The sequence below is a fragment of the Melospiza georgiana genome, chromosome 4 (genome assembly GCF_028018845.1).
Source record: "Melospiza georgiana isolate bMelGeo1 chromosome 4, bMelGeo1.pri, whole genome shotgun sequence".
NCBI classification, from domain to species: Eukaryota; Metazoa; Chordata; class Aves; order Passeriformes; family Passerellidae; genus Melospiza; species Melospiza georgiana.
The window spans coordinates 20,227,169-20,243,306 of record NC_080433.1 but is presented as its reverse complement, the minus strand read 5'-3'; the positions used below and the strand labels follow the sequence as shown (position 1 = coordinate 20,243,306).

Here is a 16,138-nt window from a genome sequence, read left to right as displayed (position 1 = left end):
ATATGAAGTATCTAGTATCAAATATTCTATGTAACATAGAAAACCTCTGATAAAATCAATGTTAAATCATGCAAGCACTCTGCATGGACCAGCACACAGTTATGTGCTGTATCTCACTGCTCAGAGGAGCCATGGTAGATGCTGGCATCTCCCTCATGGCCATTGCAGTTCACAACAGCCTTTAAATCTTCACTGTAGTCACTGAGAATGCAGCAAAAAATGCCATGATAGAAAAGGCACCAACCTTGTGCAGTCTGTGGCCTATAGAATGTGACGTTAGCTTTGATTGACATCCTGTTTTATATTTTGGCATTCACCTTCTGCTCTGTGTGTTGCTTGTGTCAATTCAATGTCTATCAAGTTTGCTGAGTTACTCCAAAATTACAAAGATGTAACTGAGAGCAGGATTTGGCCTTGTGTGCCCTTCCCAGGGTGCTAAGTTTGAAGAGACACACACAGAGCAACACTGGCTAAATGGCAACTGAAGGGGAATATGAAAACCATCTGTAAATATTTAAAGGATGCAAAGACTAAAGAGGAGGCTGCATGTTCCAGTAAGAGTTTCAACTCAACTAACAGCGATAAAACTAATAAAGGAAAATAGGGAAGTTTTAGAGAAGCAATATGTCTGGAAACTTAGAAATCAGTGTCATACTGTACACATATTTCTCTGAGAATGGAATGATAGCCACTGTGTCATTTCCAAGAAAACAGGAGGATACAGCTATACCTTTTTGATATAAAGTACTCTTAAATTTCCTGGGAGATGGCAAGACAAGACTTCATGTCTGCCTTTCTGTTTGGTCAGCAGAAAAGGATTGGTTTCTCCCTCCCTCTGTTCCATCTTTAGGATGCACGTGGATGATGATCAGGGTCCAGACACATGTGCTTCATCTCCAGTTGGCTTAATAAGGTGATTGATTTTAAATCTGCAGAAAGGAGGATCCCATGGAGAAAAGCTCTACATTCCTACAAAAGGTACCTTCCATGAAAGACAAAGCCTTGGGGGGAGAAATCCTTAAATTAAATTAATTCAGGTTTAGATGAAGGGTAAAGAGAATCATATGCTCCAAGGCACTATCAGCTCTTTCCTAATGGGCATTGGCTCACTCTTAACAGTGCCAAATATCATCAGAGCATCTTTGAGATCCAGTGTTTTCAACAGGAGTTCAAAGCCCTTGGCCTCAGGCAGGAACAGACCCTGTACATATCAATTTAGGAGTATCTTGAACTGAGGAGTTACCAGAGTTGAAGCTGGTTTGGTTGTCTCTCAAAAGTCTTATTTTAAGCTCCTTAAACTGAACCATAACAGCTTCTGCCTGGCATAAATTATAATCCTCCAAAATGGTCTGTACTCTTTCATGCAAGTCATTTATAGTGACTGTTTCAACCCTGTTCCAAGGAGCAGTTTCAAATCCCAGCAGAAATAGCCTGACCCCACAAACAGGGGCTGCTTCCTTCCGCCCCTCCTGGTGTGTGCAGCACCCAAGTTATCAGCGTGCTCCGTGCCTATTCCCACAGCAGAAATCCCACCAGCACAGGCCAGCCAAGCCTCCCTTTCTGAGAAGTGAATGTCTCTCCCTGCTCATCAATCAAAGATGGAAATTGCAGTGGGTCACTGGCAGGAGCTTGGCCCAGGCTTGACCAGCTACACAAGAGGATGTGAGTGCTTCTGTTGAGTAGCTGTTTGGAAACCGCTGCCTGACCACCAGTTGTTATCTTGGATGTGTTTTTAGCCATTTTGGGCACTTCTCCCTGCCCACTGGAAGTGGTTCTTCCTTTCAAGCAGTCCATCAATTATGAGCAAGGCATGCCAACTGATGTTGCTACATGCAAAATGGCACACACCACATTTATATCCTACTTTTGCTTACAGTGGGAAATCTTTTGCTGCAAGAGGGCAACAGCATTTTCTAATTTCTCTTCTCCTGATGATTATTTTACAGCATGTAGGTATTTATGGATGAGGACAGTCAGCCCCTTTGCCTGGGTATGGGACCCAGCAGGTGAGTCAGCCCCTCCTGATGGCTGAGAAGTGGTGTCCCCCAGGGGCCTGTAATGGGACTGAGTAACTTTTGATGTCTTCATCTATGACATGGACATTGGGATTGATTGCACACTCAGCAAGTTTGCAGATGGCACCAAGCTGAGGGTGCAGTGGCACACCTGAAGGACAGAGGGACCTGGACAAGCTGGAGTAGTGGCCCAGCTCTGGGGGCCCAGCAGAGGAAGGACATGGAGCTGCTGGAGGCAGTGCAGAGGAGGGACACCAAGGTGATCAGAGGTTGCCCAGAGAGGTGGAGGATGCCCCATCTCTGGAAACAGTCAAGGTCAGGCTAGACAGGGCTCTGAGCAACCTGATCTGTTGAAGCTCTCCCTGCTCATTGCAGGGGGGTTGGGCTATGTGGCCTTTAAAGGTCACTTCTAGCCCAAATGATTTTATGATTCCATGAAAAAGGCATCAAATATTTGGAAGGGCAGGCTCTGTACAATACATGGTGCAGTCAAGTCTTTTTTGTATTTTCTTCTTTTTACTGATGCTGTCATGAGTAGCTCTTTAGAGAAACATTGTGCCCACTAATAACTGGCCTGCTGGATCACCTACTTCTGCCTAATCCATCTTCATTTTTATTGTGGAGTCATACAGAGTCAGACCTGCCAGACACTTAGAGAAAGAAACGGTGGAAAACATAAAGCAGTCAAAGAGAAGTAAGGATGGGCCAAGCTGGAGTGGTGTAAGAGCCTTTAACTTCCTGTTTGTGTCAGGAAGACTTTAATATAAAGTACAGCAACCCAGGAACTATTAATGTGCACTTCTGTGGCCAGTCCTTAAACTGACTCTTCAAGGTGGAGATTATTGTGTCACGAGCACCATTAATTTTCACAACATTATTTCCATGAGAGGTTATTACACATTGAATTACAACATTCCCATGCATCCAGGCTTCTTGTAACAGTAGGAGAAATGGTGGGCTGGAGAAGACAGCTGGGTTTGCACGTGGTCTATGTCAGTTTACTTAAGCAGAACCATTTTACTGCTGCTGGAGGAATGCAACAAAAGGTCAGTGCTGAAACTCCACTAAAGTAAGCTGAGCACACATTCCATCTGCCAACATATGCTCACTCCTTGCTTGATCAAAAAGGAAATTTCAGAGCTCTGCTGCATGCTTGCCTTGACCCTGCCCCACACCTCCTGTCCAGTGGGCATCAGACAATCCATTCTCTAATCCTGCGTGGAATACACATTCTGCTGGAAGGATGCTTGGAATTGCTGCACAGCAGCAGCAGCAGCATCCTAAACTGGGCCTGTGCACAGGGAGAAGTGCAGGACAGCCTGGAGAAGGATGTCAGGAGAAGAGTTACATGAATGCATGAAATGTATGGGTTTATTTCCCAGTCCTGTGCACCCATCACAACCTGACCCTGTCCAAATGAGACTCAGGGGAAAAATAAACGCAAATTGTCATTCAGCTCTTGTATTTTCTTTGCCTGTCCTCTTCAAATGTTTCATCTTCTGAAGATCTGGTCAGTGTCAGAGGAGGAATTCTGTACTAACAACATGCACAAGGAGCTGCACCAACTTAACTGGGCTGTTAAAAATTGCAGAAGTGAAGCTCTTGTAGCTACAAGAGCTTTTGGCTGATTTAGAACATGCCCTCATAACATCACTTGATAAAAATAAGACTTGAGCTTTTTAATAGAACAAATTACTTAGGTTTTATATTTAACCACAGTCACTGTTAAAGCTATAACTGGTTTTCAGAATATTTTAGGAATCTGATCTTGATCTTCCATATGTTAAAAACCATCACAACAAATACCTCACACTGTGGTTCCTGGTGAAGAAATGACAAGGTGGCTGCAGCCTTAAACACAAAAAGTTTCCTTTGGACTCAGATTTGCTGCTATTCAGAGTGACTACTGGAAATTACCATTTCAAGGCAAAGAAGAAGACAGCCTTGAACCAGAGAAACTTACAAACCTGCATGATTTTTGTAGAGAGGGTAGTGATGTTCTGGTTACTCACAGCTCTTCAACAGATCCCAGACTCCAGTGGGGAAAATGGCACCAATATTGAGGTCTCCTTGATGCACTGAAAACAGAGGATATTTGGACACAGAGAGACAGGGTCCCTTCTGAAAACAGGACTTGCAGTCTTCAAAAATAATATTGAGTGACCACTGTAATCAACCAGATTAGAATTGCATTTACTCATCTCACATTGTCTTTAGGCTGTGCCTTGGGGATTCAAGTCCATTTAAGTGTATTGTATAGTCATGGATTATGAGGAGAACATCTAAAATCACACACAGGAAAACATGAATGTAAAAAAATTAAGCTAAAGAATGAGGTCTTTGCTGGCAGAAACCAAATTAATTTTTTTAATGTTGTATTTTTCTATGTGTGATGACCACATAGGACCAAATCACAATGAACAATAATTTGGAGAGTGGAAAAAACATCCTGCATGAATGTGGCAGGCATTTGAGGAAGAATCCATCACTACTCCCAGATAAGTTTATTTCCCTAACCTGCAAGTCTGCAGTTGGCAACAATAAATTGTAGGAAAAGAATATATAATGAGGGTAGGGCTGGCATCCAGCTGGCCCCTGAAAAGCTGGAACAATGGATTGACAGGATTCTTGTGCAGCCTGGCATTAAGAAATGCAGAGCCTTGACCCTGGGAATACATTATTCCTGGCAATAGTCCAGGCTGGGCACTGATTGACTGGGGAGCAACTTTGCTTTGAGAAGAAGCTGGGGATTGTGGTGCAGAGAGCTGAACCCAAATCCATAGTTGTGGTGAGGCAGGACAGCCACAGACTGGGCTGGTTTAGCCCAAAGGTGGCCAGGAGGCCAAGGGGTGAGGGAAGGGATTATTTCCCATCCCTGGCACATCTGGTGTGCTATGGTCAGTTTAGGGCATCCTAGCACAGGAGAGAAGTCAACAGATTGGAGGAAGTTCAGTAGACAGCCCCAGGGATGCACAGGAAGCATGCTAAAGGTGTTCAAAGGAGAGGCTGAAGGTGTTCAAAGGAGAGGCTGAAGGTGTTCAAAGGAGAGGCTGAAGGTGATCTCAGCAGCTTCTGAGGGATCAAGAGACTGCTAAGCTGTTTGGAGCATTTTCGACCGAAGGGAAAAAAGCTTCTGTTTGCCTTGGAAAGATGCGTTATGAATAAGGTTCTGGCTATCATCAGGGATGTAATTCTGTCATCCTTTGGAGAATTCAGAACATTGTGCCATAAATGCATCCCTTCTTCAAGCACAGAAGATGCCAACATTGTGCAACCCTAACAGCTCTCTGCAGAACTGTGCAGGTAGAATGAGCAGAATGCAGTGGGAATGGGAGCAGGGTGGCAGAAGAGGAAAGGAGAAGATGTCAAAACCAGGATCCTTTCTGTGGAAATTAAACAATGAATCACAGCTGTTTGAATGATGAATTATAAGCTTTAGACCTTCAGGTGTTGCCTCACATGCAGGGAAAAAAAACAACCCAAACACTTGAAAAACCCAGGAAAAAATTCAGATGACTACACAAAAGGTTTCAGAATTCTCCTCTGAAATATTAGAGAGGATCCAGACCAATGGATGAAGAATAGGCATGCAAGAGAAAGTCCTCAACTGAGCTAATGGTGCACAACACAAGGAAGACACGATAACCTGGCAAATGACAGAAATTGCCTTTAACCTTCTATGATCATTACATAATTTAATCTGAATAGTTCTGTGGTCAGGAATCACACAGAGGTTAGCTGGGCTACTAGACAGAATCTCATCACCAACAACAATAAAAACCAAGGAGTTTTTCTGCTTTCCTACTCAAAATGTAACTTAAATGTGGCATTTATCATCCCTGTTCCTGCAGCGTCCCTGTTCCTGCTGCAATGAGCAAACTGTGCACGAAGCAAACAAACCAAATTAACTATGTCTCTTGTCATTCATCTCTTCTAATAAATAACTCCAGGCTGATCCCTGTGGGGGTGGTGCTGTCGCTTCTGTTTTCTTCAGCTCGGCCTTTTACCCTTGGAGTGCCTGTCCTTGTGGGGTGGGAACAGCTGAGAGGTGATGAGAGAAGCAGCGTGGGCTGGTGGGCACAGCACCAGGTGGGAACCCACAGGTCCACTGTAGAGTCACTGCTCTCTTTTCTCACAGCCATTCCCATTTCTGTGGGACATGGAGAGGGACACCTGGCCAGCTCAGGAGAACAAAGCTGGGCATATCTGACTGTCCCTGTGCTTGACATACCCTCTGCAGAGAATGAGTTCAGCATGAATAAACCGAGATCTTTTTCCAAGCAAGCTAGCATCCACCTAGTCCTAAATCCTCCAGAGTTTCTTGTGGGAGTAGATAATTTTTCCCATTTCCCTCCAAAAAGAAAACAGAAGGAAGCTGGTTTGTGATTTGGGCTTGCCTGTAAGAAATTGGCATGTGAAATTTCAGTGAGAGATTTCCCTGCAGAGAAATGGGAAGATAATTATTTGAGATGACTCTAAGTTGTTAAATTTGCACACTCTCCTGCCCAGGTGTGTCTGTGTCCTCACCAGGACCTCTGTGTGTGTGACAAAATGGAGGGTCCCTGTTAATATCTTGGCTTCCTTGTGACTGGTGATGACAAACCATGTTTGAGCAGGTCTTGTACATGCTTTGGGAGTCAGCAGCTGCAATGAGGGGATAGTTTTGGGTCAGAAGTTTGCTCACTTCAGCCTCCAAGAGTTCATCAGCTGCCAAGGCTCTTAGGCAAGGTTGCTGTCTGTTATCCAGCTTATTCATTTTGGGGATCAGTGTGACAACAAATCTGCCTCTCTGTTGGGTAGTGGGAGGAGAAATAACAAATACAGTGTGCTACAACCCTTTCTGTTATCCTCCTGCTACCATAGCTCAGGTCTTCTGCTGATTAATCATCTCTTCTGTGGTCCTATCCAAATCAGCCTTGAAGCCAACAACATCAGTGTTCCCTGATCAAGGGAACAACACCCAATTCAGTGTTCTACAGTTTGTGGGGTCTTTGGTTGTCAATACAGCTCTGCAACCCTTGCTCTGTTATTTTTTTATGCTGCTTTCAGATTGTGATTAATATGTAATTCATAACAGTCCTGGTATGTGTATTACAAATCTCTCCACACTGGTCAGCAAACCCCATTAACCTAAAGATCATCAGAGGGGCTCCATGGTCATACTCGGGCTTACAGATTTTTATGCAACTTCTCCAGAGTCTGCAACACCTGCCCTGCCACAACAGGCAGATTTGTCACCTGGAAATCTCCCTTCTCCACTGTCCACCATCAGCTTGGATCTTTGCAGGCAAGGTGAGCAATTTTAGTCCATCCTTCTGTGCTTGAATGAGGGATTGCTCTTTCCAGGCCTTAAAATAGGGAGAGAATTTTAACAGATTTGAAAATGGAACTTAGGACCCTAAGTCATCACACATTTTTTGAAAGACGTGCTCCGCATCCATATCATGTTACTGCTCAGCTGCAGGACTTTTCTTAGACTATCTGAAAGTGGATTTGAACTGCTGTGCTCCAAAGACGGGTTATTTTAATGTTGTGCTGAAATACTGACAATGAAAACTTGTTGCTTTAGTTAGGCAGTGAGCACTCTCACCCCAGGTCTTAAGAGTTCAAGTAAGCAGAGTTTGATTGCTGAAGTAAATTTTTACTATTTTGGAGTTCACAGGGTTTATTTTACTGCAAATGCTACTGGTGTCTCTTTTCCAAATTTCACTGGGCACATGAAGCCAGGACAACATGCTACCTGAAAGTCAGAAGGTTACAGTGTATTTTCTGGAAACAGTCACTTCATGGGCCAAGAGGACAAGTTTAAGCAGAATGAGACATTTTTTAGAGCAAACAAGGCTTGCCTAATTGAATCAGAAGCTCAAGACTTTACATGGCAGTTCAAATGCTAATACACAGAAACTCAGCAACCTGCTGGCCACAGATCCAGCTGGAGAATGGTTCAAGACTCATTTCAGCTCTGATGCAGAATTGCTGAGCAGTACAAGACTGCAGAATGCACTTCATCTCCCAGCTGCACACACTTGGGGCCAGACACCAGGACTCCTGGTCTTAAGAGGACCAGATGTCCCAGTGAAATCACAAATTTTAGCTCTTTGGTTTGGTTTACAGACCAGGCAAGAGAAGTCTGGAATTTTTGCAAGCAAGTAATCTGTGCACCCTTTCCATACAGAACGCTGTCCGATTGCTCAGCAGGAAACCGCTGGATCAAGGCTGTCTCCTGGGTCACCACAGCCCTCAGCAGCCACTTTCCAGCTGGACTGACTAAAATACAAACCAATGCATCCCATAGACTTGTCAAAAATTATCTTTGTTTGTTTTGTGTCTGACCATTTGGTTTTAATTCTAGGATCAAGGGTACTGGGATGAGACATGGTGCATCCTACAAAGTGTTCCTTTAACTTGGGCCATCAGGACACCTTAGGGGGAATCCACAGTGGCAGATGTGCCAGCAAAAGTTAGAGGAGCTCAATTAGCCCATGGTTTATCTTTGCTCTGATGAATGAGACAAAGATGCAAAGGTGATTAAAGCTGAGGATGGAAATCCAGCTCCGCACCCATTACACTTGAAAAGTTCTCTAGGGGGGGAAATAAACAGGAAAGAAAATCTTACAATGCATGTTTTTACAGACAGAGATGGCTCTGAGACCAGGCAGTGTTGGCAGGAGTCACATGCATTGGGAATGGGCAGGTTTCAGACTGCAGCATAAGAACAACTGGGAAATCAGTGCTCCATGCTTGGAACAGGGACCCTGGGCTTTGTTTCCCAGTGATGCTGGCCTCTCATGAAGACTGCAGCTATGATAAGAGGGTGTAAAATACTGGTATTATTCCTTCCTAAAAACGATATATGTACTTTATATAGATGAAAAAATCATCAGATAAAGTAGAAAGCAGGAGAGAAAAGGATCTGAAGATATTCTTTGTCAGCAAAAGATATCCTTCCTTTGGCCACCACCCGAAGCCTGCCAGAGTTCAGGGGGTATTTGGACAAGGTTCTCAGGCACAGGGTGAGATTGCTGGGGTGTCCTGTGCAGAGCCAGGCACTGGACTTGCACGATCCTAGTGGGTCTATTCTAGCTCATTCTATTCTGTGATTCTGTGATAGTCAAGTTCAGCTTCAGGAAAGGCATGGAGACCTTGAAATGTCACCTGGAACAAGCCAGGGCCTAGCCCTGTGGTTCCCAATTATTTTATAGCTGAGCCTGTCTCCTGAGAGCAATCAATATTCACATACATCACTGACTCTGACTGATCTCCTGCCTCAAGGCTGCCAGGGGCTCCCCTTCACCTCACAGGGCTCCTGCTGGGGAGTCTGCAGTGCCCCAGGCCTTGTATTGCACCTCTGCTGCTTAATGTGAAACTGTCACACTGGTGTGCTCAGTTTAATTGTGCTTCCAGGTACTCCCCTCATTAGCAGGCTTCTCAAATGACACAGAAGATGCAAGGCCTGTGCTATGAGAAGCTGACAGACACATTGACAAAAGTATTTGTATAAATCTCAGCCATTTTCCTCTGTCTCATGTCTTGATAAGTTCTGTGAAACTAATTGAGATAAAAGTCTAATCTGTCCAACTCCAAAGGAGCTGAATCAGCTTTAGTGGAAAATGAGGGGGAAACAAGACAGTCTGAGCAGGAGAGGCAAATTAAGATGGTCATAAGTTATAAAAATAGTGAGTATTTGGGCTTGAGAAAAGGAGACAGTGAAACACTGGGAAACTGTGGCCATCTCACTTTTTCCTCATCTTTAACACACCACCTAAATCCTTGTCTTGCTCCTACAAATACTATTGCCCCCCTGCAGGAGGAACATACCCTCCCCAGGTAAATGTGATCACCTGGAAGTAAATGTGATAATCTGGAAGTCACCTCAGTGAAAAACAGGAAGACCTAATGTTCCCATCCATGTGTCACTGCAAGATCAATGTTCCAGCCTGTGTTTCCTGCTCAGCAGAATTCCCACTGGGATAAAACCTGCAGGAGCTGGGGTTTCTGTCCCTGCTGCATGGCTTACCTCTCCTTTAGCCAGCCAGGAGCACTCCCTGCAGAGGCACAGACAGAGGTTAGCACGTGGGTAGCTCAGTAAGAGGCGCCTTGGCTTTGCAGGGTGTGCACAAAAAGAGCTGTGGCCACCTCAAGCCGATTGTCCCCGAGTATCGAGGTGCCCCGACAAGCACCCACCGATCGTGCCACCAAGGAAGTGGCTGCAAACCTCTCATTGCTCACTGATGAGGTCCAGAACTGTTTTTACACCTTCCTCTCTAAATAAGGAAGCTGCCTGTGAGGCCTCTGATTCCCTGACCAATTTGACTCCTTTGCTTCCCACAGCCAATGAAATCCCACTCCTGCCTCCAGTCTTGGCTGACAGCACTCCAAGCTCAGCAGGCAGGGAGGACGCAGGTTTGTGTTACAGCCCTGGCAGCCTCACCTTGGGCAGGCTGTTGATGTCAGAGTGATGATGTGGGCAGGGACAGCCCCTGCACTATAAAGATGGCTCAATCAAATATAACGGAGGCTGCCCAGCGGGAAGCAGGATCTACAAACCATGGTCCCCACCAGTTGCAGTCCTGCTGGCCTGTCTCTGCTCCCAACCCAACTGCTATCGGGCTTTAGTTTCAGGTCAGCAAGCTCTATTTGCTTTCCAAAAATAAGCCTCTGCCACCATGCTGAAGGGAGAAGGGCGGTATTTTTAGGGCCATTAATTCTGACCACGTGCCCAGGAGGTGAACGGGATGGCCACGGCACAAAGACCTCTCATCACTATGTCCTGCGACGCCGGCGCTCAGCGGACGCTGCCTGCCTTCCTTCTCCTGGGCCTGCTGGCCGGGATTGCCGCCACACACCCAGCTGTAAGCAGAACTAATGGCACATTGCTGGAGAGAGGATGGCAATCTCTGCTGTCCAGGTCCATGGCTGGGATGTCAGGGGAGAAGGCAGATGTGAACTGGGAGAGTGACTATTTGCTAGGAATCAAGAGGCAGCGGAGGCTTTACTGCAACGTGGGCATCGGGTTTCACCTTCAAATCCTCCCAGACGGAAGGATAAGCGGAGTTCACAATGAAAACCAATACAGTGAGTTGCATCCAGAAATGAAATAGAATAGATGTCACTTAATTGCTGTGAACTCTAGTAATTACCCTTCACAGAGTGCAAATGTTGTGACTTGATATTATTAATCTGTGCTACATCTGTTGCCTTTTAAAGTCCCTGGGATCAATAAACATGAGAACTCTTTGGGCTGAAACGTGGCACAAAATGCTTAGACGAATTTAGATAGAATTAATTTTTACCTGCTTTGCTGCACAGATGAGAAAAGACAAACCAGGTTAAAACCTGACCCTCTGCTGCATTTTCTTGCTCCTTACCTTCTCATTTGCCTTTTGAATCTGGGAGGTTTTTGCTGAGTCTAGAGTGCCAAAGCATGATTCTTGAATCCCAGCTGACCAGTATTTTTGGGACACTCAGTGTGTCCCATGGAAGGGGTTTGCTGGTCCTGGTTTGTTCATTCTTGTGGGTGCTGTTCTGTTACCCTAAGAATTAAGGAAAGCATTAGTCATATGGATTTGAATTTCCTGTAGAGGGCAGTTGCTGAAATCTTTTGCAGCAATGTCCTGTGGGACTTCAAAATGCAAGCCACACTTCTTTAAGGCTCAGCAAAAAACCTTTTGTAAGTATAGCATATTACATTAAAATTTGTACAGATCTTATTTTCTTATTTAAAAGGTCCAGAGGTTGACAGATCAAAAGAGTTTGATAGAGCAAAAGGCTTATACAGAATGTAACTACAGTTCTAGAATAATTATTTTCAAATCCTGTGACATTTAGAAAAACACAAGATCTCTGTGTATATTTATTTTGCTGCATTAGGGAGTTAATTCTTATTAAAAATATATTACAAGTTCATTAGGGTGTAAAAAAAACCAAATTATATCAAAATTGCCTCCCATTAGCTATAGTTTCTGTGATAACACCCCTATTAAACTTCCTGTTTTTCAGGTCTCTTTGAAATATCCACAGTAGAAAGAGGTGTTGTAAGTCTGCTTGGTGTGAAAAGTGCTCTCTTCATTGCAATGAACAGCAAAGGCAGGTTGTATGGGACGGTAAGTACAAGTGCAAGTAGCTTTTCACAGTTTATACGAAAAGGTTTTGAAGTGGTTTGGTTCAGTTTAGTGTTTTGCTTTGTTTGTTTGGGTTTAGTTTGTTTTGGTTTTGTTTGTTTCAATCTTTTCCTTATGGAAATCTCTGATTACAAGCAGAGAAAATAGCCCTCCTGTTAGAGGGAGCCTGCCCAGCCTGCTGTCATCAGTGCTATTTAATGCAACAAGCAGCACGGCTGTTACAGGACTGGGATTTTAAAGCTTTAAGACTGTACAGAGGACACCTTAGGAAAATGAACATATTCTGCAAATAGTACAGATTAATTAGATGGCTTCTAAGGTCACAGGGCTGCAAACACATTGTAGCAAAGCTGAGCCCCGTTGATTCCATCCTGCATTGCACTGTGTGTAGGAGAGGCACAATTATAGATATTTCCAACAGCTACCCTTAGTAAAGTAATGACCACATGCTCCTTCCTACCAAAAACAGCCACACCATCAAGAATAAATAGGAAGTCTACCCTACAAGGTCAACATGTGTGGCTGGGGTTATTTTAATGATCAGTTTTGTGAGATCAGTTGCAAAGGGTGAGAAAATAATAATAACTATTAACAATGGTATGCAAATCATACTAAAACACCATCCTCCTCATCTAGATGATTTGCTATCTAAATGCAGTTTAACCTCTGAGATGTGAGCAACACATCTCCAGTGTCAATATCCAGCAGAAAAAGTGATTGTTAGGAGGTGCATTTGAAAGAGGCTGGCCCTGGGCACTAGGCAAAATCAGCTCATCCCAAAGTAATGAATGGCACTGGTTGTAGCAATCTCTTTTGTCAAGGAACAGCAGAGTCCTTTCCTTTGGAAGAGCTGTAATTTCAACAAAGCATTGCAGTGGTTTAAAATAATGCCAAATGCTGTGAGGGACCTGTGACCATCACTAACCTGATTCCTTCTCACACTCATAATGACAGGGCACACTTTAAGGTCCCACTTCAGGAATATTCTTTCAATCACAAGTGATCACAAGCACCCGAAAAGTGCCACAAGTCCAACTGCTTTACTTAGCTGGGTCTTTCTAAAAAAGCACAGGGTCCGGCTTCAGAAATCCCTTTGATTTTTTTTTCCCTCCACCTTCAATACAGTTTTGTTTATTTTCAAATACACTTTCAAAAACTGTAAGAGATTTGCATTTTCCCTGCATAGCACAGTGCCTTAAGTCAAACTCTTACAGGCTTTGGATGGTGTTATCACACAGATGCCCAAATAGAGCTGCATTGGTGGCATGTCATGTGCCAGACATTTGAAGTCAGAGAATTATTCTGCTTTCTCTTTTAATTTCCTCTGCATTTGTCTCCTGCTTGTCCTCTTGCACCTCCTCTCCCAGATAACTCCCCCTCCTTAGATTTTCATGTTTTGACATGGAGGATATTAAAACTGTTTTCCCAGATTAGAACTAGCTGCATAGTTAAATATTACTAATGGTTTAAGAAAGAAATTATTTCTTGCAAATCAAATCTCTTATTAAAGCAAGCAGTTGTCCCTGGACACTGCTGTTTGGAAAAGCTCTGAAGGTTTCAACAGCCAGCATATAATTTTTTATAAATGATGGAACTTCTGGTCTTAAATAAAGCTGTTGTTTGGGCGAGAGGGTGCGATGCTGACAGAAATTATTACTTGCAAATAAAATGAAGAAATCCATGATTTATAATGAATTAACTCGATCTGCCACAGGAAATACACAGTCCATTATCTGGACAGGTGGCATCTGAGTTCATCTGACACCAAATTAGCACCGAGGAGGGAGATTTATTGTTGGCCGCAGTGGCTGCGGCACCACCTGTCGCACGCTGCAATGAGCCCTGGTGTAAAAACACGAGGGAGAAAAATGACCTGGGCCTTGGTGGAAAATTGATTGTACCTGATTTGAATCCCTACCCCTCCCCTTGTTATTCCTTAGGCTGTTTTCCAAGATGAATGCAAGTTCAAGGAAACCTTGCTGCCCAATAACTACAACGCATATGAATCCAAGGTTCACCGCGGCGCTTACATAGCCCTGAGCAAACACGGCAGGGTGAAGAGAGGGAACAAGGTTTCTCCTGCCATGACAGTGACCCACTTCTTACCAAGAATATGACCACCAGCAAAACAGAAGATTAAATCCCAGGACAAACTGTTTCATTTTGCACATGGGGAATAACCTCCCAGGTAAAGTATTTATACTGGTCATTGCAAAAAAAAAAAAAAAGATGTCTCTATATGTATGTGTATATTTGGATAAAAATATTTGTACTAGATTCATCACATAGCATATGTATTACAATGCTGCTTCTCTCCTACTCTGTACAAATTTTACATGGCTGTGTGCCTCCTTTGGTGCTGTACAGAGAAAAATGCAAGCTGGAGTGCAAAGGAAGTTTTTGGAAGATGCAGAATGGCTGTGGACAACCATCTAATCAATCATAGGTGATTTACTAGATATTATTTACCTCACATAATAACCTATTGTACTGAACTGTTTACATACCATGGGCCAAATCACCAGATGATTTTGCTTCACTAGAGCTTCAGGCAGTTCACTCCATCTGAATATCTGCCTGCATCCCCCTCTACAGACTGTGTCCTGTCCTCTAAAGTCCTCAACCTGTTTTGATCACTAAGGTGCCAATTCCGTAAGTGTTTCTACACAAGAAAACTGTCTGTTCCCAGAGCCCCTCTGCCTCTGAAGGGATTCCCCAGGGTCTCCTCACATGGACTGGTTGGCAAAATGAAGACCTACAATCAATTTCCCATGGGAAGGGCCACAGGATAAATCATACATGACTCCCAAATGCAAAACTGATTTGGAGCTGAGGATTCTGAATGGCATTTTGTGAGCTTAGTTTAGACTTACCTCCAGTATAGATGTGTACAACTTTAATATTAATATTTGTATAAATATAGACATGGGATGGATGAGTGTGCATCTATGTAAGTACATACTTTTAATGAATCAGTCATGCCAGTCTCCTGATTCCCATGTGCCTCTATATAAAAGAAAAGAAATATTTAAAGGCGCTGAATCTCATTTAGCCTGAATGTTGTTGATCTCTAAGAACTAGAACTGATGTGTGGGATGAATTTTATAAAAGATAAGAAATTCATGGAAGCTTCCAGCAAAGGGTTATTTTAGAAAACTCTGTTGAATTTTCACTGTCTTAAGTATATTTGGTTCTTCTCTATCATACCTCCCTAAGGTATGAAGGACAGAGAAAGGAGGCTACACAAGCATACCTTCCCATGTTGGGACAGAGGAACTCATGCCATAATTCCAATTTCTGTCACTTGCAAAGCATCTGTTTCAAAGACAACATAGCAAGCTGTATGAAGCACTCTTCAAAGCTCTCCTAGAAGCTGTACAAATGACACATAACCTTGCTTTGCTATTTTGACAATCCTTTTCCAGATCACCAATGAAGCTGCATTCTCTGTGCCTTTGAAAGAGTACTTTAAGAGGCCCAAAGTCAATAGTTGCTATAAATGTCAGTTACCAGAAGCCTTGGGATTCCTGCATTGGTGGCATGCTCCTAAATTTGAAACTAGATTCAATGTAATGTCAGAGCATGAGCATTTTCAGCATAGATGGACCATGCTGCTGCAGAAGTGAATATCTGAGTGCAAGATTATCTCCCACGTCCAGCCAAAAGGGGGCTATGTCCAGCCTTGACATGCCATTCTATTTGCAGGGGCTGTCTATTCGTGATGAATTTGAGCCTTCTGACATGCATGAGAGACACTGTCAGGGCCAGATCCTCAGCTGGAGTAAATCGGTCCAGGAAAACTATCAGTTTATAGCTACAGAAGATTTGGCCCAAAGGACATACCCACAAGGATGTACCCACCACCACCATTCATAAGAAACTGTCAATGCAATTGTCTTGTGAACAAGATACACTTTTCCAGCATCTCTAATGTGACTTATACTTGGATTTATCTGGTTCAAATGTAAGTGATGATCACAATGTAAATGAAGAGAAAAAAAG

General features: G+C 43.6%; 1 protein-coding gene across 1 annotated transcript; it reads left to right on the top strand.

Moving 5' to 3' along the window:
* Nucleotides 1-10,750: 10,750 nt before the first annotated feature.
* Nucleotides 10,751-14,253, top strand: FGF6 (fibroblast growth factor 6). Its single transcript, XM_058023143.1, has 3 exons — nucleotides 10,751-11,090; nucleotides 12,015-12,118; nucleotides 14,077-14,253. The coding sequence occupies exons 1-3, from the start codon at nucleotides 10,751-10,753 to the stop codon at nucleotides 14,251-14,253; spliced, it is 621 nt and encodes a 206-aa protein (XP_057879126.1).
* Nucleotides 14,254-16,138: the final 1,885 nt, after the last annotated feature.

Bases quoted from the DNA above. Each gene is read 5' to 3' on its own strand.
- FGF6 (XM_058023143.1), top strand. From the start codon at position 10,751: ATGGCCACGGCACAAAGACCTCTCATCACTATGTCCTGCGACGCCGGC. The intron at 11,091-12,014 runs GTGAGTTGCATC...CCTGTTTTTCAG, and splicing joins TCACAATGAAAACCAATACA to GTCTCTTTGAAATATCCACA. The intron at 12,119-14,076 runs GTAAGTACAAGT...GTTATTCCTTAG, and splicing joins AAGGCAGGTTGTATGGGACG to GCTGTTTTCCAAGATGAATG.